The following is a 26,921-nucleotide window of genomic DNA, read 5'->3' on the forward strand; positions in this document are numbered from 1 at the left end:
CAAACAGGGAAGTAAACAAACACAATCGGACTAGTACTAAGGATGTCATTCGAGGCAAAGAAACGCATAACAGAAATCTTCAAACTACATGGACTGTCTGTTAGAAGGTGATATGTATTTAGTTTAGAATGTGTTTATTGATGATTTGATCATTCTTTTGAACACTTATTTTACCGTAATATGGCATGGGCCTGGCTAATAGGGGCGGACTTCGGACGGTGTCGGTGGACAAGGTAATTACTAGGTGTTTACTTACTGATGAATAGGGAGGTATTGAATTGAAAAGCAACAGATACAGTTCTAATTCCCAAGGAGAGCCAACCCACCTCATAAGATCTACGGCCCATGCCCCGAGTTGCATTATTCTTTCAAGATTTTTGACAAAGCCATTCATGATTTTTGAAGAATTCGTAAACCATATTTCAGGACCGAATCACTTTACTTACTTACTTACTTAGTTTACTTTGTGAAGTTCCGAGGTCGATCCTCACAGCCGTAGTGGACTACAGCTGCTGCCAGTCCTGTTGTCCCTCCTCGCGAGGGTCAGTTGGTCTGGTAGTGAGTTTGGAGAGAACCTTCTGATGGTGGTGTAGCCTGGCACTGGAGGCTCGTCTGGCACCTTCCGCAGGAACCTGTCCAGTGCATGTTTGAAGCTGTCCACCGAGCATTTAGTTTTCTCTCTCACCTCTTTTGGGAGGGCATTGAAGATTTTTGGACCCTCATGGTCTAGGCTGGTTGCCAGTAGGGTCTTAATCCTTTCCGGGGCTCTTGAAGGGAGAGTTTGTCTCTCACACTTACGCCCATGCCTTACACTGTGGTATGGCTTGATTGTAGAGGGCGTGGTGTCTGGAACAAGTCCCTCAAGGATTTTCCATGTGGAAATGGCCCTGTATCTTTCTCTCCTCCTTTGTTGAGAGTATAGACCTATTGCTCCCAAGCGATCCCAATAGTTGAGGTCTTGCATCCCTTTGATGTGCCTGGTGTAGTTCTGTTGGACAGCTTCAAGCATCTGGATGTCTCTGCATTTGTGTGGTGACCAGAGTTGGCTACAATAGTCCAGGATTGGTTGAATAAGCGACTTCCAGAGGGTAAGCATCACTTGAACCTCTCTTGAGGAGAAAGTCCTTAGGACCCAGCTGGCCATCCCTCTTGCTCTATTCACTGACTGCATGATGTGGTGCTGGAAAGTGGCATCATCACTTAAGTGAATGCCCAGGCTTTTCACATGGGCTTTGGGTGTGATTTTCATACCTCTTTCCGTGTGCAGTTCAGTGTCGTCTTTAATGCCTTGGTTTGTGCCATATCTCAAGACCTCGAACTTCTCTTCATTGAATTGCATGTTGCTGTTGTTGGCCCATGCATAAACTGAGTCAACAACTTATATCTGTCAGTAGTGAGATGGGTTTTGATAGTAATATCTATAGGTTAAAAAAGTATGACTTGGTAGACAGACGGACTTATTAGAGTGCTGACAGGAAAAAAACATGCATCTGATAATTGTAGTTGTCTTAGACTTAGTAAAATTTCTGCTGAGATCCACCCCACAAAAATGAATGTCAGAAATCAATGTTTGTAGGAGTGATTCATGTAAATCTGATATCAATTTCTACCAAAAATCAATCTTATACAGTATTTTGCCCTCCTCCTCCAGAGTTGGTGCAAAAACAAGTGGATTTTATTGATGTTTGTGATTTATTTTGCCATGTTTAGCACTAGTGGGGTGGGGGAGCATGTGTTGCCATAACCTGTAACTAATAAAATGATATAGGACACTTGCCTTCCTGTTGTCTCCATCATTATTGTTTATGTGGATAACCAAGGGGAGTGCACATATAAAATTTGTTAAGTATATTATATTATATAGCCAAAGGAAACTTATATAATGGGATTAATAGAGTGATGTTATATTGCAAAAACTTTATTTCAGAGGAGTTGTTGTAATTGACAAGATGATTTTATCTAAAATAGATCAAATTAGTAGGCATGTGCTGGAACTCTACATAAACAATACTGACGTCATTGCCATTATCACCTCTGATGATCATGATCAAACCAATGTTCTTATGAATGGGGAAAAGCTGGCAGAGATAGGCATTATCATGAGTGGGATAAAGCAAAGATGCAATGGATTAACAGTTCTTTTTTAGTAGATCATGCAAATAAAGCAATTAAAGAAAAAAAAAATTGAACAATAGTTTATAAATGAAGACATTAGGCCTTGCTGTGGATGTGCTGTGTCTTGCTACATTGCTTCTGACCCGAGCAATAGGTGGGGGACAGGGATGACTCTTGAGCCACAATGAGTTAAAGTAGAAAAAAAAAAGCAAAAGGGTTGTAAAATAGAGGATAGATATAGTACTGGACTGCAACCAAGTCTTCACTGGGAAAGAGAGGAATAGACTAACTAGCATCAGCAAGGAAGATGTACTCATAGAAATAGACTTAAAGCTACAAAATCTTTGGATACAAAGAACATTTTTCCAAGAGTGCTAAAAGTATGTAAATTTGAAATCTGGGAGCAGTTAACGGAAGTATATAGTAAGTCAGTTGACAATGGATTCATGCCATGCACAACTAGACAAATCAGTGTGATGTTGATTATAAGTAAAATGCTGAAATCATTAATTGCAAATAGCATCAGGTATCATATCGAGAGGCATTAATTGATTCATGACTAACAGCATGGATTCAACAAGGGTAGGTTGTGTGTAATTAATATTTCATCTTCTTACATTAATATCTACAAGGTGGCAGATAACAATGATATTTACAATGTTATATACCTTGACTAGCAAAATGTTTGAAAAGGTGCTCTCCACCAGAGACTACCAAATAAACTCCAGGCCCATGGCATGGGAGGCCATGTTTGAATGGATTAAAACATGGATTAGTGACAGAAAACAGAGTTTCATCATTAACAGTGCAAAATCTAAATGGGGTAGTGTTACTAGTGGAGTTCCCCAAGGCTTGGTTTTGGGTCACTAACTATTCCTTATGTATATAAACAACTCGGAGAGTGGGGTTAATAGATGGTAGTAAGTTTGTGGATGACACTAAAATAGGGTGCCATATTAGGTTGGGGAAGATGCTGGGTTACTACATGAGGATCTTAATTGTTTGTATGGTCAGTGAAGTGGCAAATGGACTCCATTATCTCAAAATGCAGTATCTTAAACACAGGATTACACAACCCAGCTAACAGGAATAGCTTCGATAATGCCATATTAGAGAAGACGAAATGTGAAAAGGACTTGGGAGTGGTATCAAGTCCTGACCGTAAGTCCAGGAAACAATGCATTAGTGTCAGGAATAGGGCTAACAGGGCATTAGGATGTATTGCTAGAGTGGTTACAAACAAAAGTGCAGATTTAGTTATTAAATTCTGTCTGGTGAGAGAACCATCCTTACAGTTTTGGTCTCTGTCCTATAAAATGGATATTAACTCAGTAAAGTCGATACAGAGGAGAATGACCAAAATGATACAAGGGCTTTGAAATTTACCATGCAAAGACAGGGTTAGGGTGTGGGGCAGTCTAATAGAGGTATTCAAATGGGTCAAAGGCTATAACATGGGTAATGCAGGTAAGGTCATCACATAACTTCTGGGCAGGACTCTTAGTAATGGTTTTGAATTGGACAAATTTAAATTTAAGAAGGAAATGGGCAAGAATTGGTGCACCAACAGTGGTTAACAAATGTAATAGGCTTAGTATCCATGAAGTGAGTGCTGAAACAATTGGTTGTTTTAAGAGAAGACTAGATAACTTTATGGATAGGAATGCCAGGTGCTCATGGACATAGAACTGCTTAGTGGTCTCTTGCAGTCTCCTTCATTCATATGTTCAGTGAGGTTGCAAACTAATTAATGAAATTCACCAGAAATATTCTTGTTTCTGACCTCATTAAAATTATACTTTCAGTGAGGGTGCAAAGTACTTCAGTGAGCTTCTGAAACCAATACCTGAAGATGAACATGATGCATGGATAGAAAAGGTTATTGATGCAGTTCAGAAACTTCCTCTTGCTTCAACCATAATATCTCAGGATGTGCTCCAACAGGCAGTAGAGGTAAGTTCAGTAGCTATGCTGAAATATAGTCACCTCCATTTATGACTAACTCAGCTGGTAGCAGAATTAATGGCAGTGTCACTGTATAACTCAGAGTTTAATAGACAGTGTGATGGAGATACTAGGATGACATCAAGTTTCCCTATAATGGAGATGCTCCTTTTTCCACCCCTCACTACAATGAATAAATTGTGTGTGTGTGGGGGGGTGCTCACATGTACTCCACCATAGTACTTTTTCTGTGGAAGTTGCATTATACCAGCCACTCCACGCACAATGTTTGTGTGTATATATATATAATATGCATGATTTAAGGAAATCAGCAGCAACAACAATAGTATTGTTGAGCTTGTATTGAAGCTTTTCCTTTTCTCTAATGATGAGCTTTTGGGCAGGTGTAATGTTCCTGAGCAGAAGTCCAGATGGCATCTCAGATTTTATCAATTGTACTCTATTAAGTTCCTGTTTTTCTCATTTTTTCATATATACACTTACTAAGAAAATGTTATCTGAAGCCATTTTTTAATTAGTAAAGCTGTACCAAGTCATGGTCAAACAAATGTATCACCATCTGTGGAACTTTCTTAAATATCATATCATCCTATACTCTGAGGTTTTGAATATCCTTTTTATTTGTCACTCCTCCACCTAAAGCAGATAGCAAGTGTGGGACAGACTTTATGAATTCGACCTCTCTTTCACTTTCAAGGATGTAAGCTATTAAATGTTATCTCTTCATTCTGGGGTTTTAAACTTCCCACTTTAACATAATTTGACAGTATTTGACAGAATCTCTACATCAGTGTGGACTCTTGGGGAATTGTTTATGATAGTTGTAGATTCTTTAGCTGAAGGACATCCTCAATTGGATGCAAGCCAGAGCATGGAGATACTGCTATGTTAAATATTGTAGAATATTGACTTACTTCTACTTGCTTTTATCAGAATGTGAGTGCAGCCGAAAGTGATGACACTGGAGACCTCTTACAAGTTATTGATGTTTTCAAGGCTCCCAAACTTGTATACCATCAAGAAAGAAAAAAGTTCATGGTTGCACCTCAGACACAAACCTCTTTGCATGGAAATGCTGACAACAAGACAGCACTTTTCATTGAAAGGTATTGTTATTATTATTATTATTATTTAGGGTATATGCTTTAACTTGGCCACCTAATTAGGAGGAAAGGGCCTTTTGGTATGTATATGTAATAGTTGTAGTAGCAGTGATAGTGCTTTGTCTCTGCCCCTGAACAAGTTCAGCTGAGGACAGGGATGAGGAGGAAAGATGGCAGGCAGGCAGGGCCAACAAATGGGTTTGTTGGATGGGTCTGGGGTAGAATGCTGCATTGTTTGACTTGGCCACCCTGAGCAAATCTGTATGTGTGTTATTATTATTATTGCTGTTGTTATTTTTATTAAGGTTAGTGGGAGGTGAGCCAATTGTTGTTTGCCGATGACACTATTCTTGTGGTTGGGTCAGAGGAGGGTCTAAGGCTGCTATGGTTCAGTTGGGAAGGGTATGTGAGAGGAGAAAGCTGAAAATAAGTGTTAGTAAAAGTGATGTGATGAAATGTACAAGGAGAGAGGGTAGCAGAGTTGAAGGGAGGTCTTAAAAGAAGAAAGGCTGGAGAGGTGAAGAATTTAGATCATATATAGCAGGGAATGGAGTTTGGATGAAGATGAATTATTAAAGCAATTAAAGTCCGTAAATGCCTTGGGGTAATGGGAAGTGTCATGAAAAATAGGTATCTGGGGATGAACATGATAAACACAAAAAGAATACTATACAAAGGGGTGATTGTGCCCATGACACTGTATGGGGGCTGATACTTGAAATTTAAGGAGACAGAAAGAAGGAATTTGAATGTTTTCGAGATGAAGTGTATAAGAAATATGGTAGTGAATACAAGGATGGATAGGGTAAGAAATGAGGTGAGGCAATGAGTTGGGGATGGAAAGATAAACTTCAGATAGGATTAGTCAAAGAATACTGGGATGGTTTGGGCATATGGAAGGAGTAAGTGTAGAATAAATCTATGTATCAATGTCTTCTTTACCCATTTAAGGGAGATACCTTGCCAAGGGATGCAACCTTGTGTAAAAGGGGAGTGTCTCTTGAGGAGAGATAAGATAATGTGAAACATATGTGTGAGTGCAGAGTGGTTGTGGTTGGATGATAAATGAATGCAGCCTGAAAGAAAAATTTCTTGTAATGAAATGGTGGGGGTAAACCAGCTTCAGTTGTTAGGCCCTGCTGCATTGCTGGAACAACCACCCTTTCTCCAAAACCTGGCTTTATCTGTACTCGGATGTCTAGAGCTGCCTGAAGAGGAAGGGCCTCTGAACAAAGTATTAGAGGTAAGATAAGTATGATATGAACATTTTTTCTCATATTTTTTTGTGGACCTACACTGTGAAGCAAGAACATATGGTGCCATCACTTTGGATGCTGACTATAGGAGGTAGGTTGTACATGTTTGAGTAATATGCCAGTGATGTAGTTTTTTATTGCATTCTGTTGGTGATGCTTGTGAAATGTAGTGTGAAGGGTGAGTGTTGTTTAGGGGTTTGTCGTAGAATTATGTTACTGCCATTTCCATGTAGTGTTCTATGACCTTTTTCATCTTCTTCTTTTTCTTGTGTGCAGGTTATGGTGGAAGATTCTGTTCTTCCACCACACCAATCCAAACTGGGAGAAAGGTGTGGTGATTTCATCACACAGGTATCCAAATGGAAATGGTTTTGGTGCATCATGTTGTTACTCAAAATGCTCCATTCTGTACGATTTGTAAATTGTTTGTGGTCATGTTGTTGATTGTTGGGAAGAAGTCTTATATGTATTGCTTGTAGAGGGTTATCAGAGTTTCTCTTGTCCAAAGCTTCAAATGTATTTAAGTTTGTTTTCTTGTTGATTTTTGCTGTCAGGTGTATGATACATCAGTTATAAGTCGTATGAGTATCAAATATGAAGCCCAGAATTTTAAAAATCTTTTTAATGGAAGTGTTTGGCTATTTAGGCTCTCTCTCTCTCTCTCTCTCTCTCTCTCTCTCTCTCTCTCTCTCTCTCTCTCTCTCTCTCTCTCTCTCTCTCTCTCTCTCTCTCTCTCTCTCTCTCTCTCTCTCTCTCTCTCTCTCTCTCTCTTTCTTTTCAATGTTGTCACTTGATTTCTGGGGTGAAGCTTCCATTCTGTTATTATTGAGTTATTATTCCAGTTTGTTCCAGTAGGCATGGGTGTTCTTTGCTGCTATTTTGTATTTACTGGGCTGGGTTATTATTGTCACATCACCATCCTATGAGAGAACATTGGTATATAGTTTTGGTTCTGGAGTTGGGATGATAACTCGTGAAGAGATTGAACAGTAATGGTGAAAGTGAAGACATTTCCAACTACTAGTTACACAACCTCCCTTATAAGGGGGAAAAAAGCCTTTGGTATATGTATGTAGTTGCACAACAGAATACTAAACATCTGGAAAAGAGCTCACATAATCCCAATCTTGAAACCTAAGAAACCATCTGAAAACCATGCATCATACAGACCAATCTCACTTCTATCCACAAAACCCAAGCTAATGGAATGGCTAATAACAGCAAGAATCATATCAGAAATACCTACCTCCCCCAACCAACATGGATTCGAGGATGCACACTCTACTTGCACTTTGCTCACAAACATTACACAACAAGCACTAAAAGGATTCATTAAAAAAAGCCCCACCAGAAAGATCAATTATGGCTCACAAGGCATTTGACAAGGCCCCGAAACACATACTATCCAAAAAGATAATTGAGACAGACATTCATAACCAACTTTATAACATTAAGACTCAACAGAGTAACACAAAACAACCAAATCTCAGGTACAAAAAACTATACAATTAAAGGATACAAAAATATGTCTAGTATTCAAGAAGTTGGTTTCTTTGTTTTTCAGATATACAAGAGTCTACCAAAGAACTGTAAATCATGACCTCTTTCGACCTCCAGCAATATTGGATTCACAGGAAGAAAAAAAGTTTGGTCTTGTTAAGGTTAGTAACCATAACTCCACTGTTGAACTTTTTAGGTCTTACCAGCTTTGTGGGTCACTAGGCATTGTATGCTCATGTCAAATCTTGGGATTTATGACTGCATGCCCATGTTTGTGTATTGTCTTTCTAAGTAGGACTAAAACTATCATCAATGTAAATTTTGGCCATCAAGTTAGTTAAGTAGATTTGGTCGTCATGAGAGTATTGAGTCATTTGCAATTATTTGGTGTCAAAGATCCTTGCCTTCAAGAGGCAGCATTTTACCTCCACCTCCAGATACCTAAAGCTATCCACTTCCTCCAGCCACTCTCCGTTAATACTTCCAGCTCGCTGCTATCCTCTACCCTTAAACATATCAGCACCTTACTTTTACCCTTACATATATATATATATATATATATATATATTACATGGATAGGGTGGGAGTGAATCCTGTGTTAGGCATGTGGTGGGGCAGTTGTGGCAACACGCCACCAGTCTAAACCAGACTGGCCGTGACGCATTCCGACCCAAGCTTATATATGCCCCCATAGTGGGCAAGCATAGTCAGCAAGGACATCCGAACGCAAGGCAGCTGACCAATCAGAAGCCCAGAAAACTCGCCGGAGAACGGTCGGCAGACACTTGACTTAGGCCTAGGTACCCCGCTTGTCATAGTGGGCAAGCATAGTGAGCAAGAGTGTCCAGAAGAAAATTAAACGAGCCAATCAGGAGGCAGCACAAGTTGCCTGGGTCTGCACCAGCCTCCTTTATAAGGAGGGGGACCAAGCCGTGAGATGAGTTCACTCCAGGACACATCTTCAATCAGCTCTCTGCTCCAAGCAGTACCCTTCTCCAAGCAACAGTCATCTCCAAGCAACAGTTGTCTCCAAGCAACAGTCGTCTCCAAGCAACAGTCATCTCCAAGCAACAGTCATCTCCACACGTCAAGTTCTTCCTTTATGCGTTTAGAGTTAAGTAAAGCCGAGTACATAGAGTCACTGTGAGTTTCATTCCCCTGGCGTGTCCGAACCTAACCACAACACAGTAAACATGTTAGATTTATTGTATTTACCCATTTATAGTGTCTTTGATTGCCATATTACATGTTTTATTTAATTTTGTGCTTGATATTAGACCAATGTCCCTCATCTCCATTTTGTGTGTTAAATCAAAGGATGGGTGTAGTATGTAAGTGTTCCTTCTCCTTTGTGATGCAGATTGAGTATTTGTTGGGAGCCAGCAGCCGTCTTGAGAATGTAGTTGTTTTAGGCCTCTTCACACAACTAACTGAAGGACAACACCATTTAGAAGATGACACAGGCATCCTCAATCTTGATCTCTCCAATACCAAATTCCACACAGGTAACTGTGAAGCTTTATGTGATATTTTGTCAGAAATTTCTTTTGGTACTGTGTATGTCATGACAGCATACCCTGTATGCTGTCAAGCTCAACTTTTCTTGCTCTAAAGGTTTTGAAATCAGGCAGATTGAAGTAAATTTTCGTTCATGTAAATGCCAATTTTAACTGTTGAGTACAGTCTCATGGTGATTTTTTTCTTGTGCGCCTTGCTGTGACATGCTGTTCAAACTTTATTCAGGCTAAAGTTAAATTGTTTTTATTAAGGGACAGACACTATGGTAATTCTGTCAGAAGGATGATGAAAAAAAAATATTCACTGCTACTTGATGTTCATTAGATTCCACTAGGCCCCACATTTCTATCTGGAGGTGCAAACCTTGAGGCGTTGGAACTTTGTGTGGGGAGATAAGGATGCTGCCACAATTCCCCTGTGTGTTTGATAGACGTATAGGTATGAAATAAGGAGACTAGGACTTCCCTTCTCTGTTTTTACTATTAACCTCTTCATTTCAAGTCAAATATTCACATGCACATTAGCTGCCTGATGTACGATGATCCATCACAATATGTGTGATATAAGTTACAGCTGTTATACTCATTCTCTTTCGCATAGAATATATATAACCATGGAAAAAGTGGTCAATCCTCTTCACAGAATCTGGGGGACACTCAGCAACAACTACTAAAATATCAAAACGCCGACGCCGGCATCCTCATATACTCACTTGTGCCTCATGATGCCTATGTAGGCATCATATATTGTAGGGTTAAAAATGAAGGCAAAAGAGCATCTGGGAGAGAGACTAGGACCCTAGTAATTGGATCTTTGTCCAGTTATTTGAAAGGAGCAAGAAGGACAAGATTGGAAGAATGTTTGTAAGAGGAAAGATGGCCTTGTTAGCATGGAAATTAAACTGAAAGAGAGAAAGGTGGATTTGAGTTTGGGAGTGTGCTAGCTACAGTGTCAGGAATACTTAAGCCTTCCTTTCCTCCAACCTCTTTCTTCTAAGATTTATCTCCAGTGAACTGCTGCCTTATCTCCTTGTCCAGCTCATAATTGTAATTTTGCCCAGATTTACTTTCACCTTTCTCCTCTCATGTACTCTTCCAAACTCAGCCATTAGCTGCCACAGACTCTCCTCTGACCCAGCCATAAGTGCAGTCCCAGTGTCATCTGCAAACAACAACTGGATCACCTCCTACTTCCATCTACTTTCACTTGATATTTTCAGACCCCTGCCCATCACCCTTTTGTTGATCCCCCATATCACCCCATCCATGTAGATGTTCAACAATCATGGTGACATTACACAGTACTGATACAGCCTTACCTAAAACCATTCACTTTCTCCATTCCCTACCATAACACCAGCTCTACCCACTCATGTATGAAAATTTGATTGACTGTAACAGCCTTCCTCCTGCCCCATATATCTGCAACACACCCTGCAATGCCTTCCTATCATATCATATGCCTTTGGTTCCATGAAGGCCAGGCCTTGCAATTGGCACTTTACACTCACCATCCCAACTACAGCCTCCACTCACATCATTCATTCAGCTACTTCATTTACATATAAAAAAAAAGTACCCAAACACAGGCAAATGATGTGTAGCTCATTGGGGCACCCCAAAATATCCCCAAAGGGATTAGCTGCATGCTACCATGCAGTCACTACTGCATGGTAACATCAGTCAGTACCCCAGTATGGAGTAAATAAATCCAAAAAGCCTCACTCTCATTTCCATTTATCTTATTACTAGGCCTTTATGCACTCTCTGAAACCCATATCTCCCTTCCCAGTTTCACCTTCACCCACAACCTCAAAGACACCTTACTGTGCAGCACTTTTACCTCAACACTTATTTTAAGTGACACTCTTTCCCTCCCTTACCCTCATGTTATTCTTGACACCCCTCCCTTTCAGTTTAGTTTCACTCAACTCTGCCACATCCACCTTTTGTATTGCTAGTATATTACTATGCCTTGTCCTATTTGGCTACCCCCCTGGTAAGGGGAAAAAAAGCCTTGGTATATGTATGTATGTATTACTGATTTCTTCCTTTTTACTTTCATCTTTATTATGTCCATATACATTTCTTGAGTGCACAAGTGGGAGGGGGGGGGGTTGCATCACCATGTTATGAAATGGTGGGGATAAGCCAGCTTCAACTGTTGGACTGCTGTGAAGGTACTATGTCTTACTGCATTGGCTCTGAGCCAAGCAGTGGGCAGGGTACAGGGATGACCTTTCATTCACAAGGAGCTAAAATGGGTTTTTGGATGTGCAGGATAGGTGTAGAATGAGTGTATGCTTTGAGTCAGTCAACTCTCACCTTCTCCCCTTTTAAGGAAGAGAGGAGCTTTTGATACATGTATGAGACCAACCTGACAATCGGATTTCTACTCTAATATATTTTGGTAGTATGTAACCTTAGTTTTTGTCATGAGAGATTCCTACAGAACAGTGTCTCTTTCTAGGTTTGTTTACATTTAACTGCTTTGTGCTGGCAGAAGGCTGGTTTGAAGATAGTATATTCCATGTCAATGCCATGGGAATGCCCCCTCCTGAAGCTGCAGACACCACAAGGTATGTTTTCTCTCTCTCTTTTTCTCTCACACCCATTGCCCCTGATCTCTGCTGCAGAAAACCTGTGTCCTCCAGGAAACTGGCAACAGCCTCTTGATAGGACCAAAAGTCACTTAGAGAAGAGATGTTGTGTTGTATGGGGAATGTTAGAGTGGAGCATAGTAGTATGGTGTGTTTTGTACCTTCTGTGTGATTGTTGCATCTAGGGCAGGTCGAATCTATGGCCAAGCCTCTTCTGTTTACTGTGTTGATGACTGATGGTGTCCCTGGGGAGGGTTTGCTAGTGTGGTTCTTGTCTGGTGTGGGAGAGTTTTCTCTGTTGGACTTATATCTGGGGTTTATTATTGCAATGTAGAATTTGGTGGTCTTTCTTAAAGGCCTTGATTAGCTGTCTGAGTGTGAATATGTTTCTTTTTGGATGTTTTTAATGGTTTGGGTGGTAGGCTGGGCTGTGGTAGGTGTTTGAATGGTATGCCTCTGGTGTATTTTTTTTTTTTTTTTCTGTTGATGGTGCTTGTAAGATACAGTGTGAAGGATGTGTTGTGTTTAGGGTTCTGGCATAGACTTATGTTCCTGTCATTTTCATGTAATGTTCCATTGGGAGGATTATGGTTTCAGCATGTAGGTATCCTTTGGGGTTGGTTTTGGTACATTCTATTAATATTCTCAGTGTGCCATTTTCCAGTGTTTATAAATTCTGTTTGATTTGCTGATTGTTGGGAACAATTCTGTGGAGATGTATTCTGAGGTGGTTCTTATAAACTGTTTATAGATGGTTATTAGAGTTTCTTCTTGTTTCACAAAGTATCTGCTGGTGATGGTTTTCAATAGGTTTGTTTTCTTGTTGGGGGGTTTGTTGTTGTCAAACACAAACAATTTACAGTCTGTACAGAATGGAGCATTAAGAGTAGTAACAAGATGTTGCATTCTGTTAGCAGTGTTTGTGAAATGTAGTGCAAAGGATGTATGGTGTTTAGGATTTTGGCATAAGTTATATTCCAGTCATTTTCATCTGATGTTCCAAGGGAAGGATTTTGGTTTCTATTAGCAGGCTACCTCTCTTGTAAGGGGGAAAAACCTCTTGGTATATTAATAGAGTGGAGTATGTGGGGATGAAATGGGTGGAAGTAGATTTATGCCTTTGACTTTGGCTACCTCCCTTGTAAGGGGGAAAAAGTTGTTGGTATATATATGTATGTATATAGATAGAATAGAATTAGCAGGTATCCAATAAGAGTGGTTTTGGTGCATCCTATTATTACTCTTAGTGCTTCATTCCGCAAAGCTTGTAAAGTGTGTTTGACAGCAAAAATCAACAAGAAAACGATCTATAGCTAGATAGTTTGTTTTTTTTAATTTACAAGCTTTACAGAATGAAACTGTGAGAGTAATAACAGGATGTTCCAAAACCACCCTTATTGGACACCTGCACACAGAAACTAAAATCCACCCCATAGAACACCACTTGAAAATGACAGGAACACAATTTATGCCAGAACCCTAAACACCATACATACTTCATACTACATTTAACAAGCACTGCCAACAGAATGCAACAAAAAGCTACACCAGCAGAAATTTATAACAACCTACTACCTATACCATACAAAATATTGACACAAACACATACACTCAGATCACTAAACAAGCTCCTCAAGACAGACTGCCAAACTCACTACTCAAGCATCAACCCCCACACATGAGACCCCCCCCCCCCCAAAAAAAAAAAAAAAAAAAAAAAAATATCCCATACTTGATAATAACTACACTGGCACACCTGCACTCAGGACACCATCTGGCATTAAGACAGTACCAACACTAAATAGGCCAGGGCACAGGTTCAAATTGCCCCAGATGCAGCTCTCGCACAGAGGACACAGAACACCTCATCCCACACTAACAATCCCCAGACAACAACACAACATAACTTCCTCGAGTGAATTATGGTCCCACCTGGAGGGTGTCATCATTTACTCGATGACTGCAGATCTGTGAGAGAGAGAGAAACCAGGGGCAACAGATTGATTTATTGACTGTAGCAGGGAATGGAGAAGTTTCTGTGGAGTGTTTTTCTTTTTCTTTTTTCTTTCTTTCTTTCTTTCTTCTGCAGGATGTGTCTCTTCCTCAGTTGGTGTGTAAGAGGGCCAGAATATTGATGCAAAGAGCTAAAGGGCTATATGTTTCCAGTCAATTTTGTTAATGAAGTTGTTGAGGTATTATAAGATGTTACTTCATGGAACATATCTAAAGGTGTCAAACTTTTGTTGTTGCAGAGCTATGTTGGGTAATGTGAATTACTTTGGAGGAGAAGGAACTGTCTGTGCTAAGAGTGTGGAACGGCTGCGAGAAGCTGAGTTAGAAAATAATGAGGCCATGTTTGTCATTATATCAGATGTTTGGCTAGACAGTATCAAGGTAAGTAGCTGTGTTGGAGTTATATGATAATTCTAGCAACTGAATAGTGTTGTTGAATGTTGAGTTTATGGTCAAGAAGTATGAAAACCGTGGTGGGGTCACCCTCCTTATAAACAGGACAAGGCCTTGGTAAATACTACATTATTTTTATGAGATTTGGTCCCATAAAGTAGGAATGATTACCATATGGGTACAGAACTGGAAGATATGGAATGATTACCATATGGGTACAGAACTGGAAGATATGGCAACCTCTCCACTGCATAAACCTTATACATACATACATATACAGTACACATACCAATTGCTTTTTCCTTCTTACAAGGGAGGTAGCCAAAGTCGTACATACATACATACATATACCAAGGCTTTTTCCCGCTTACAAGGGAGGTAGCCAAAAAGGAAAAGGCATAAAATCATTCCCACCCATTCCATCCCTAAATACACTCCACACCCCCTCCACCCTCCCTCTTATCTTAGCACCTCCTGGATGACGGGTCATCCCTGCACCTTGTCCACTGCCCTGGGTCAGAAGCAGTGTCGCAAGACACAGCACATCCACAGCAAGGCCGCTTCATTAAATTGGCGACCCCCCCCTCTCCGTACCCCCATGCATAAAAGGAGAAGACAGGGAGAAATCCCTTCAGGCTGTGTCAAATTTTGCTCACACATACTACCCTCTCTCCAGCAAACATTAAATAACCTCACCAGCCAGTCCACCATCATCGTACCTCCTTTTTTAGACATTCTGCATGGCATCCATCCAGACCAGGTGCCTTACCTGCTTTCATCATCCCAACAACTGTCTTCACTTCATCCTTCCTTATTTCTCTTCCATTTTCCTCACTCATCACAGTCAAAAGCATAAATCCACTCCCACCCGTTTCATCCCCACATACTCCACTCCCATTCACCATCCCTCCCTCCCCTTTTTTTGGCTCCTCCTGGATGACAGGTCATCCCTGCATCTCACCCACTGCCCTGGGTCAAAAGCAATGTAGCAAGACAGAGCACATCCACAGCAAGGCCACTTTCTGATAAACCTTATAATTGGCTTATATTTGCCCTATCCTCCTAAGAGCCTTTCTTGGAGTAGTCTTTGTTAGAAAATTAATGCAAGATATCCAAGGAAGTTCCCACCCTCACCTTAATAATGGGGAGTCTTTGCCAATGGAATTGATTATGAGGGATCAGTCTATTGCAGGACCCATAGCTTCCATGTAACCAGCACCAGCCACCAAGGGGGCTCATAGGTCACTTCCAGAAGAAATACTGTTTTTCCTTTAAGATACTTAGTGTAAGGTAGTATAAGATGAAGTGCTTAGTGCCTTCTGTGTGATGGTTTGCATCTAGGCCAATTTGTTCTCTTGAGAGGGAGATCTTGTTGGGTCTGATGTCAGGTGAGGGTTGATGGAATGTTGAGTTTGATGGTCCGTCTTGAAGAGCTTGCTGAGTGATCTGGGTGTGAATGTATTTTTGTGTGATAGTAAGGGATAAAAGAGAAAGTAACAAATGCAAGGATGATGGATGTTGCCACCTTTTTTCTTTTTTTCATAACAGGTACGAGAAAAACTCGAGGTCCTCTTCACGGGCTATGCAGATTTTCCACCAACAGCCTTCATCCTATGTGGGAACTTCTTATCAGCTCCTCATGGCCCACAACAGGTAGCTATGCTATTTATTAAGTTATATTGATTCTTCCTCCTCCTCATCCTCATCCTCCTCTTCTTTCTCCCTTTCCTCCATCTGGACCATTTAATGTACTGCTGTAGTTTTCTGTTGTAATAATTATTTCCACTAAAGAGATATTATGAATACACATACATATAATCCACTATGTTAACACATTTTCCTCAGATGTAGTAGCTCTTTAACCACTGGAGTCTTCAGTGTACCCTTCAAAATAGAATTGGATAGTGTTACTAAAATAAATTCCCTACATTTCCTACATGACCACTTTGTGGATGAAGAGTCATCCATGTCCCCACCACACTGTTTGGGTCAATGGTATTGCAGCGAGGCACAAATTTTCCATGGCTGAGCATGACAGCCTGAGTTGGTTAAAGTAGTTTAGATTATATTAACCCACATTTGTACAACAGATAATGATCCATAGTTCCTCCTCAGTGGTCTATGGAAGGTCTGAGGGCCACTGCGTGTCACTGTGGGGTTGAAGTTTTCCAATCACTGAAAGTTTGAGCAAATCACTATATTATTTAACCATTTTGATGGAGGAGCCACTCCAAAACAATATCAACTCACCTTATGCTTCCCAGGACAAATCACATAAAGCATATCTTTATATTGATAAATTAAAGGCAGGGAACTTCCTTTAAGTCAATGAAATTGTGGAGCATCTGATAGAAAGACACACACACACTCTTTCTCTCTCTCTCTTTTATGTATTTACCTAGTTTACCTAGTTGTATTTACCTGGTTGTACTATACGGGAGGGGAGCTATGCTCGTGGTGACCCGTCTTTGTATCTCTCCGCATCAAGTTTTATCTTAAAATCTTGTATAGTGTTTGCACATACTGTTTTGTTGTCTAATTTGTTCCATGTATTAATCGCTCGGTGTGGGAAACTGTTCCTTTTCAAGTTTTTTCTATAACTATCTTTTTTCAGTTTTTTTCCGTGTCCTCTCGTTTTACCGTTGTCCCACAGTAACAGGTCGTTCCTGTCTAAAACTTCCATTCCTTTCATTATTCTGTAGATAGTCAGCAAATCTCCTCTTTCTCTTCTTTGTTCCAGAGTTGGTAGGTTCAGTTTGGATAGTCTTTGCTCATATATTAGTTCGGCGAGAGTCGGTGCTAGTTTGGTTGTCACTCTTTGTAATCTTTCTAGTTTCTTAATATTCTTTTTGGTACTGGGTGTCCAAAGTGATGCTGCGTACTCAAGTTTTGGTCTTATTAGTGTAATTATTTTCTTTATCATTTCTTCATCCATATAAGTAAATGCCACTTTGATTGACCTCAATAAGTTGTAGGTTTCTCCGAATATTTTATTTATATGCTTATCAGGTTTCATGTCCTTTCCAATCATCACTCATCATGTGGTTATGGACAATTTTGTACTGATGAAAATGTTATTCAGTTAATTTAAGCAGAGAAGTTTTTGTAAGATGAAAATTTGGTGTGAAGATTGAAAAAAGCAAATGATATTTATTTTAGTATTAGGAATATAAATAAGAGTTATTCTTCATGCAGTGTATTAGTATTTTACCTTCAACCATTTCCTCCCCTCCCTACAGGCTGCCGACTTAAAAGCTGCTTTTGCATCTTTAGCAGATATAATAGCAGAAAATCCTTCTCTGATTGAGAAATCCAACTTTATATTCGTCCCAGGACCAAATGACCCTGGTCTTACCAATATTTTCCCAAGGTATGTAATGACTTTCACATTCTGAATGTGGCTCAAGGACCTAACAAGTGATGAATGAAATTTTAGTGTAGAAGGGAAGTAATGGAGTGAAAATTGGTAAACATATATTATGATTATAATTTTAAACAAAACGGACAGAAATAATGAAACTGACAAAATGTTGAGAGCTGTAAAAATTATTTAACAAGAAAATTTTAATCAACCCCCCACACAACCTCCCAATCCATGAAATAGTTTGAGTAACTCCGGATGAAATACCATCACCAAAACAGCAATGTGACAGCATCAACAATCATTTCTCTAAAACAAGTTTCAAGCTCACAACACCAGAAAACAGGAAAATTATTCATACATACATACATACATACATACATATACCAAGGCTTTTTTTCCCCTTACCAGGGGGGTAGCCAAAAAGGACAAGGCACAAAAACATTCCCACCCATTTCATCCCCGAAAACACTCCACACCCCTCCACCCTCCCTCCCATCTTAGCACCTCCCAGATGACGGGTCATCCCTGCACCCTGTCCACTGCCCTGGGTCAGAAGCAGTGTCGCAGGACACAGCACATCCACAGCAAGGCCGCTTCATTAAATCGGCGACCCCCCTCTCCGTCCCCCCATATAAAGGAGAGGACGGGGAGAAATCCCTTCGGGCTGCGTCAAAAATTTTTGCTCACACACACTACCTCACCCCCATTCCCCCGTCCAATCCACCTCATGCATCACAACATTTTCCATATACAACCATTCTCCATTCACCCCTGTCTTCTGTCCTCTCCCGTCCTTCCTCAACCGACATTCCCCTCTTCCCCAAAGCCCCCTTCACCCCATCCATCCATCTCATCCTAGGACGTCCCCTCATGTTCACTCCCTCCACATCTGCCTTCCATACCTCCTTTACTAGTCTTTCTTCACTCATTCTTTCCATGTGTCCAAACCATCCTAACACTCTTTCACCCACCCTATCTCCCAGCTCCCTTTCCACCCCTGTTCTCCTCCTCACTTCCTCATTTCTCACTCTATCTAGCCTAGTAACCCCCATCATACTTCTCAGACACTTCATCTCAAACACATTCAAGTTCCTTCTCTCTTCCTCTCTCATGTTCCATGTTTCTGCCCCATACAGTGCTGTTGGCACAATCACTCCTTCATACAGTCTCCTCTTAACATCCATTCCCATCTCTGAAGCCACCCCACTTTCACTCTTTTCCCTTTTTTGTGAAGGAAGGGTCATCCCTGCTCCCTGCACACACACACACACACACACACACACACACACACACATGCAAAGGTCATTGGAAGAGGCATTCATACATACATATACCAAGGCTTTTTCCCCCTTACAAGGGAGGTAGCCATAAAAGAAAAAGCATAAAATCATTCCCACCCATTCCATCCCTGAATACACTCTACACCCCTCCACCCTCCCTCTTATCTTAGCACCTCCCAGATGACGGGTCATCCCTGCACCTTGTCCACTGCCCTGGGTCAGAAGCAGTGTCGCAAGACACAGCACATCCACAGCAAGGCCGCTTCATTAAATCAGCGACCCCCCCCTCTCTGTTCCCCCATGCATAAAAGGAGAAGACGGGGAGAAATCCCTTTGGGCTGCATCAAATTTTGCTCACACATACTACATCACCCCCCATCCCCCCACCCATTCCACCTCATGCATCACAACATCATCCATATACAACCATTCTCCATTCACTCATCTTCTGTCTTCTCCCATCCTTCCTCAACAGACATTCCCCTCTTCCCCAAAGCCCCCTTCACCCTATCCATCCACCTCATCCTAGGACATCCCCTCATGTTCACTCCCTCCACATCTGCCTTCCATACCTCTTTTAATAGTCTTTCTTCACTCATTCTTTCCATGTGTCCAAACCATCCTAATATTCTTTCATCAACCCTATCTCCCAGCTCCTTTTCCACCCCTGTTCACCTCCTCATTTCTCACTCTATCTAGCCTAGTAACCCCCATCATACTTCTCAGACACCTCATCTCAAACACATTCAAACTCCTTCTCTCTTCTTCTCTTATGTTCCATGTTTCTGCCCCATACAGTGCTGTTGGCACAATCACTCCTTCATACAGTCTCTTCTTAGCATCCATTCCCAAATATCTATTCCTCATTACACTCTTTAATCCACCAAGGCATTTACTCGCTTCTCTCAATCTACATTCTACCTCCACCATCACTCCACCTTTTTCTGCCACATTTGCACCCAAGTATCTAAAACTATCCACTTCCTCCAGTCGCTCTCCCTTAATGCTCACTTCCAGACTACTGCCACTTTCACCCCTTGTACATCTCATCACCTTACTTTTACCCACATTTATCTTTAGCTTTCTTCTATCACATACTCTCCCAAACTCTGTCACCAACTTCCTCAATCCCTCCTAAGATCCTGCCACAAGCGCAGTGACATCCGCAAACAACAGCTGGCTCACCTCCCACTTTTCTCCATTTTCTTTAACCATCTCCAATCCCTGACCCACTACCCTTGCATTTACCTCTCGCACTACCCCATCCATGTATAAGTTGAACAGCCAGGGCGACATAATGCATCCTTGACGAAGTCCCACCTTTACCTCGAACCACTCACTCTCTCTATTTCTAATCCTGACACAAGCTCTACTACTCTCATAAAAACTCTTGACAGCTCCTAGAAGCTTTCCTCCTATCCCATATATCTGCAGTACCTCCCACAGTGCCTTTCTGTCTACCCTATCATAAGCCTTTTCCAGATCCATAAAAGCCCAAAAAACATCCTACCCCTTTCCTATAGCTTTCTCACAAAGATCTGATCTACACAACCTCTACCCGTCCTAAATCCACACTGTTCCTCACCAATTACTCCCTCTGTTCCTCTCCTAATCCTCTCAATCAAGATCCTCCCATAAGCCTTCCCAACAGCACTTAACAAGCTAATCCCTCTGAAACTACTACATTCACACTTGTCCCCCTTTCCCTTGTAAAGTGGAACTATACAGGCACTCCTCTGGCACTCTACCCTCTCTCCAGCAAACATTAAATAACCTCACCAGCCAGTCTACCACCACTGTACCTCCTTTTATTTAGACATTCTGCATGGCATCCATCCAGACCAGGTGCCTTACCTGCTTTCATCATCTTAACAACTGCCTTCACTTCATCCTTCCTTATTTCTCTCCATTTTCCTCACTCATCACTCTCATTTTCTTAGCACTTCCCACTGCAACTATCTTTCCCTCCCTATCCTCTTTCACATTTAGCAACTCCCTGAAATATTCTACCCATCTTCCCCTTACTGCCTTCTCTTCCATTATCATCTCTCCATCTGCACTTCATAGCAGGAAGACAATGCTGAGTAACCCAAAACAACCAAACCTCAGGAACAAAAAGGCTATGCAGTGGAGTCCCTCAGGATGCAATACTTTCACCATTAGTGTTCAATCTCTTTATGTGTGATCTCCCAACTCCAGAACCAGAACTAAACACCAATGTCCTCTCATACACACATTACCTGACAATGACAACCCAGCACAGTTAACAGAAAATAGCAGGAAAGAACACCCAAGCCTACTTGAATAAACTAGAATAAAGGCTCAACGGTAACAGAATGGAAACCTCACCCCACCATTTGAGATTGATGTGGGTCATCCCAGACAAAAAAAAAGAAAAAAGAAAAGAAAAAAATTGGAAAGGAACCCTTAAATTCTAAGCATCACATCTGATGCTTGTATGGCTTTCATCCCATGTACAGAATACTGAGCTCCATATTTACTTTGTTTTTCTCTTTCTAGGCCTCCCCTGCCCAAATTCATTACATCGGATTTTGAAAAACGAATTCCATGTGCTGAGTTTGTTAGCAATCCCTGCCGTCTTCTGTACTGCACTCAAGAAATTGTCATCTTCCGAGAAAATATCATGACGAAGATGTGCCGAAATTGCTTCTATTTTCCAAACAATACAGATGATATTCCATTCCATGTATGTTCATATTACTGTCCTAGGTTTAAACTAAACTGATGGGGATTTACTTGGGGAAAAATAATGTGATAAGAAGTATGTTCTTAAGCAGTAGAAAATTTAGGATAATGTTTGTGAAATATGAGGAAAAAGCTATGGGAACTGGTAATACTGTCAGACACCCTGTTACCAGGATGCCTTCCGTTTTAGATGGGCACCACAAGAAGGTAGTATGTTTGCAAAGCCCAATTAATCAATCAGTTGTTGCCCTTAGTTTCACAAAGTGGAAAATCCACATCCCCACAGTGGTTGCCAATAGTCTTGAGAACCCTCCCACTGGTCTTTCTGGGAAGAAACTTTGGACTTTTGTCTGTATTTGATCAGTTAAAAAAAAAAATTCAAAGTTTAAATGTTTTTGAGATGAAATGCATGAGAAGTATGGTAGGGGTTACTAGGCTGGATAGAGAAAGAAATGAGGAGGTGAGGAAGAGAGTAGGGGTGGAAAAGGAGTTGTGAGATAAGGTCGATGAAAGAGTATTAGGATGGTTTGGACACGGAAAAAATTATTAAAGAAAGATTTGTAAAAGAAGTGTGGAAGGTAGAGTTGGACGAAGTGAACATGAGGGGATGACTGAGGATGAGATGGATGGGGTAAAAGGGGCTTTTGGAAAGAGGGGGATGTCTGTTGAGGAAAGAAGGGAGAAGATAGGAGTGAGTGGGGAGTAGTTGTGTATGGATGATACTTGGATGCATGGAAAGGAGTGGGTGGGGGATGGGGCGAGGTTAGGGAGTGGTTATGTGTGAATGTCATTTTGATGCAGCCCAAAGGGATTTCTCTCCATCTCCTTTTTTTTCTGTTGTTGGGATATCGCTTGTAAGGAATATGAATAATGGAATTGAGAGTATTGCTCCATGGGATATTCCATGATACAGAAGGGATTCGGGGTAAATGTATAGATCAGAATAGTCTATATATTTGTTGAGGCTTCATTTTCAACCTGACTCCATCTCCATTGCCATTCTATCATGTTTGCAGAGGTAAGCTTTCTAGCCCAAGTGGAATGATGGGGAATGGTACTACATTAATAAGCACCTGATAAAAGATGTTAATAATTATTTCCCATTTTTTTTTGCAGTTCAGTAAAACAATAGTTAATCAGGCACACTTGGCACCCCTACCATTGCACATTGTACCTGTGTACTGGGGTTTAGACCACTGCCTTGCTCTTCATCCAACCCCAGATGTCATTGTCACAGCTGACAAAGGGGATCCATTTAATACAACAATGAACAAAGCAACATTCATGAACCCGGTATGTTTTTACTTTTGTATTTAGGGAAAATTTAAGCTCTGGTGACTTGTTATATAGTTTGTTTAGGCTAATGCCAGAATGAGAGGCAGACTAATTTGAAGGAAGTCTCCAAGAGTATCAATCTTAGGTCTACCCCACAGCTGAATATAATGTCATTGGCTTAAAGAAATAATGTGTGTCCATATTGAAGGGGTTGATTCAGTGTACCTGGTCATAGATTCTGCATGTTTGTTAATTAAACAAGATCCTTTTTCTTCCTCAGGGTTCGTTTGCAAAGACGGATTTCTCATTCATGGTTTATTATCCATCATCCAGACAAGTGGAAGCAAGTCAGATTGAAGAGAAAGATTAGAAATGTGTTGTCAAGTCAGCATTTTATATAGAATTGATTCAGAAGTACACATATTATTCTGAGGGATTCATCACATATACACCTGTACAAATAGTCATAGTTCACCATATTTTTTTGGTTACAGTTATGCCAAGCACTCCTATTTTTTATTATACCATAGAAAAACATCTTGTAATGGGTGTGACATGATTGAAAGTTATTTATATAAAAGTTCAAGGAAAATAAAATAAACTACCTGATTTATTTGAACCCAAGGCAAAAAAGCTTTTACAACATAACAAAACACTACATTCGTGTATGTGAACCTGAACTGGCTGTGATAGCTAATAAGCATGATTGTTGTTAAGTAAATTTATCCAGCTATGGGAAACATTTCATATGTGAGCAATGTATATAGGCACATGTGCAAGTTCTGGACACACATACTCATACTTTCTATTTCTCCCTCTCACTTACTCTGCTTCTATCTTCCTTCCTCCCTTCCTTCCACTCCTTTTCCTTCTCCTCCACTGTAGTCACTACACATTTTTTCTGCCCTGTGTCAAATAAATTTGTTTGTCATAGATATATCTCTGGAGTAGAATGGGATAGTTTTATGTCATCTCCAAAAGAAAATGGAACTGTGGGCATGGGTCCACCCATCACCTAAATAAATATCTCTCCATGAAAATCTCACCTTAACTTTACTATTCTCATCTCTCTTCCCACTTTTTTTGTGAATTTGGACTCGATTGCAGTTCCTTCCTTAAGTGCTGCAGTGTCCAGCTTTTAAACGGCTGCACTGAGCACCAAGACAATAGAGTGGCTCTGCTCCAGGAAGAGGGAAAGCAGTTATCCAGGCTGTACTGCCAATACCAAATAGACACAACAAACTGCACCTTAAAGGGGCATAGCCCCAAAAGGGGCCTACATCAGGAGGTGAATGCCCCAGCATCTGCCCTCCCACCTGCTGTCCTATTAGCTGATGACATAGAACCCAACCCAGGACCTTAAAATTGCCCCACATGCTGTGCAGCCACATCCATCAAATACAACACAACCACAATTGGTTCCACCTAACGTGCACAACACTTACCAACACAAACCCAAATACTAAGTATTGGAGCTGCAATCAACATGCAACAACATTTAAACACACTAACACAAAGAAAGGAATGGAAGTCCTTGACAGAGATGATTTATTAAAGTGGGATAAGAGAAAAACAAGAGGACATGAAAAGAAACTCAAAAAGGATAGTTATAGAAGAGATCTGAAAAAGAATAGTTTCCCACACAGAGTGGTGGATATCTGGAACAAATTGGATGAGGCAACAGTGTGTGCAAAAACTATACAAGAATTTAAGAACAAATTAAGCTGAAAGATAAAAAGACGGGTCACTATGAGCATACCTCTCTTCTTTATAATATAACTAGGTAATTACACACAGGCACACACTAAACATACTACATTTACTTACTCTTATTCCGCTGGTCTTTGGGCCACTTGGTGATCCATAACCACTTTTGAAATGTCTCACCATGTCTGCCCTGTGCCACCCCCTTCCATTCTAGGGCTTCCCATTTGATACTTTTATGACTTGTCGCACTTATCAAGGACCTGACAACAAGAATCAACTAGAAAGTTACTTACTTAAATCCATTGCAAGCAACAGTTTTAGATAAAAGAAACTAATGACCATCTGGAAGCAGTTCATAAGAATTACCCTCAACTGTGCCTCTGGAGCATGGTTCCCAACAGTCACCAAAATAAACACAAATAAATTGAGAACTTTACAGAATGGAGCCCTGAGAGTAATAACTGGATGCACCATAACCACCCTTAGTGAACAAATGCACACAGAAACCAGTCTTCCTCATAGAACAACACAGAAATAACGGGATTTTCTCTCTCTCTTTTCTATCTCCCTTGTAAGGGGGAAAAAGTGTGGTATATGTGTTCAATGTGTACATGAATGGGATGGTGTGGGAGGTAAATGCAAGGGTAATGGGCAAGGGATTGGAGATGGTAAAAGCAAATGGGAGATAAGCCAGTTATTGTTTGCAGATAAAAATGTGGTCATAGAATCAGAGGAGGGATTAAGGAAGTTAGTAATGGAGTTTAGGAAAGTGTGTGAAAGGAGGAAGTTGAAGGTGACAAGATGTGCAAGGGGAAAGGGTGGCAGCAAATTGAAAGTGAATATAAAGGGAGAGGCTGGAGGAAATGTAAAGCTTTAAATACTTGTGGGCGCATGTGGCAGGAAAGGGAAGCATGGAGGTAGAATGTAGAGTGAGAGAAGCAAATAAATGCCTTGGGGGATTGAAAAGTGTAATGAGGAATAGACATTGGGAATGGATGCCAAGAGGAGATTGCATGAAGGAGTGATTGTACTGACAGCACTGTATGAGGCAGAAACATGGAATATAAAAGAGAAGAGTTTAAATGTGTTTGAGATGGTAAGGGTTACTAGGCTGGATAGTGAGAAATGAGGAGGAGAGTGGGTATGGAAAAGGAGTTGGGATATAGGGTTGATGAAAAAGTATTAGGAAACATGGAAAGAATGAGTGAAAATAGATTAGTAAAAGAAGTGTGGAAGGCAGAGTTGAATGGAGTGAACATGAGGGGGTGACCTAGGATGAGATGTACGGATGGGGTAAAAGGGCCGTTGAGTAAGAGGGGGATCCCTGTTGAGGAAAGAAGAGAGAAAAAAGAAGATAGGGGTGAGTAGAGAATGGTTCTGTATGGATGATACTTTGATGCAGGGAAGGGGTTGTGTGAGAATGATACTATGATGTAGCCTGAAGAGATTTCTCCCCATCTCTTTTTCTGCACGAGGGGGGTCACCAACTAAATGAAGTGGCCTTGCTGTGGATGTGCTGTGTCTTGTTGCATTGCTTCTGTTCTAGGACAATGGGCTAGATGCAGGAATGACCTGTCATCCAGGAGGAGTCAAGAAAAGTGGGAGGAAGGGGTATTGAATGGGAGTGGATTTATGTCTTGACTTTGGGTACCTCCCTTGTAAGGGGGAAAAAGCCCTTGGTATATTTATATAAAATTATGTGCCAGAATCCTTTGTATCACACACCCATCACTCTACATCTCAGAGACACCACCAAAGAATGTAACAACAAAAATACATCAGCAGCATATTACTCAAACATTTATAACAACCTGCCAAATATCCACACAAAAACACATACTCATGAGGATCACTAAACATGGCCTTCAAAACAGACCACAAAATTCAATACACCATCAAAAAACCCTTACAGAAAAAAGTATATATATATATATCTGGTAACTACACTGGCACACTTGCTCTGGAGACCATCCAGCATTGAAACTGTACATACATATACCAAAGGCTTTTTCCCCCTACATGGGGGGGTAGCCAAAAAGAAAAAGGCATAGAAACCACTCCCACCCATTCTATTTCCTATATATTCCACTCCCCTCCACCCTCCTCCCTCCCTCTTATCTTGGCATC

At 40.8% G+C, this 26,921-nt stretch overlaps 1 protein-coding gene across 1 annotated transcript; it reads left to right on the plus strand.

Moving 5' to 3' along the window:
* On the plus strand, window positions 1–26,921 carry PolE2 (DNA polymerase epsilon subunit 2). Its single transcript, XM_076204444.1, has 12 exons — window positions 1–107; window positions 3,921–4,068; window positions 5,014–5,186; window positions 8,004–8,100; window positions 9,300–9,444; window positions 11,927–12,035; window positions 14,309–14,450; window positions 16,011–16,115; window positions 17,702–17,832; window positions 21,627–21,813; window positions 22,929–23,105; window positions 23,368–26,921. The coding sequence occupies exons 1-12, from the start codon at window positions 43–45 to the stop codon at window positions 23,455–23,457; spliced, it is 1,569 nt and encodes a 522-aa protein (XP_076060559.1). The 5' UTR covers window positions 1–42; the 3' UTR covers window positions 23,458–26,921.

Source organism: Oratosquilla oratoria, chromosome 21 (genome assembly GCF_046742065.1).
Source record: "Oratosquilla oratoria isolate Oo_2021 chromosome 21, ASM4674206v1, whole genome shotgun sequence".
In the NCBI taxonomy this organism is placed as follows: Eukaryota; Metazoa; Arthropoda; class Malacostraca; order Stomatopoda; family Squillidae; genus Oratosquilla; species Oratosquilla oratoria.

Bases quoted from the DNA above. Each gene is read 5' to 3' on its own strand.
- PolE2 (XM_076204444.1), top strand. From the start codon at position 43: ATGTCATTCGAGGCAAAGAAACGCATAACAGAAATCTTCAAACTACAT. The intron at 12,036-14,308 runs GTATGTTTTCTC...TTGTTGTTGCAG, and splicing joins GAAGCTGCAGACACCACAAG to AGCTATGTTGGGTAATGTGA. The intron at 14,451-16,010 runs GTAAGTAGCTGT...TTTTCATAACAG, and splicing joins TTTGGCTAGACAGTATCAAG to GTACGAGAAAAACTCGAGGT.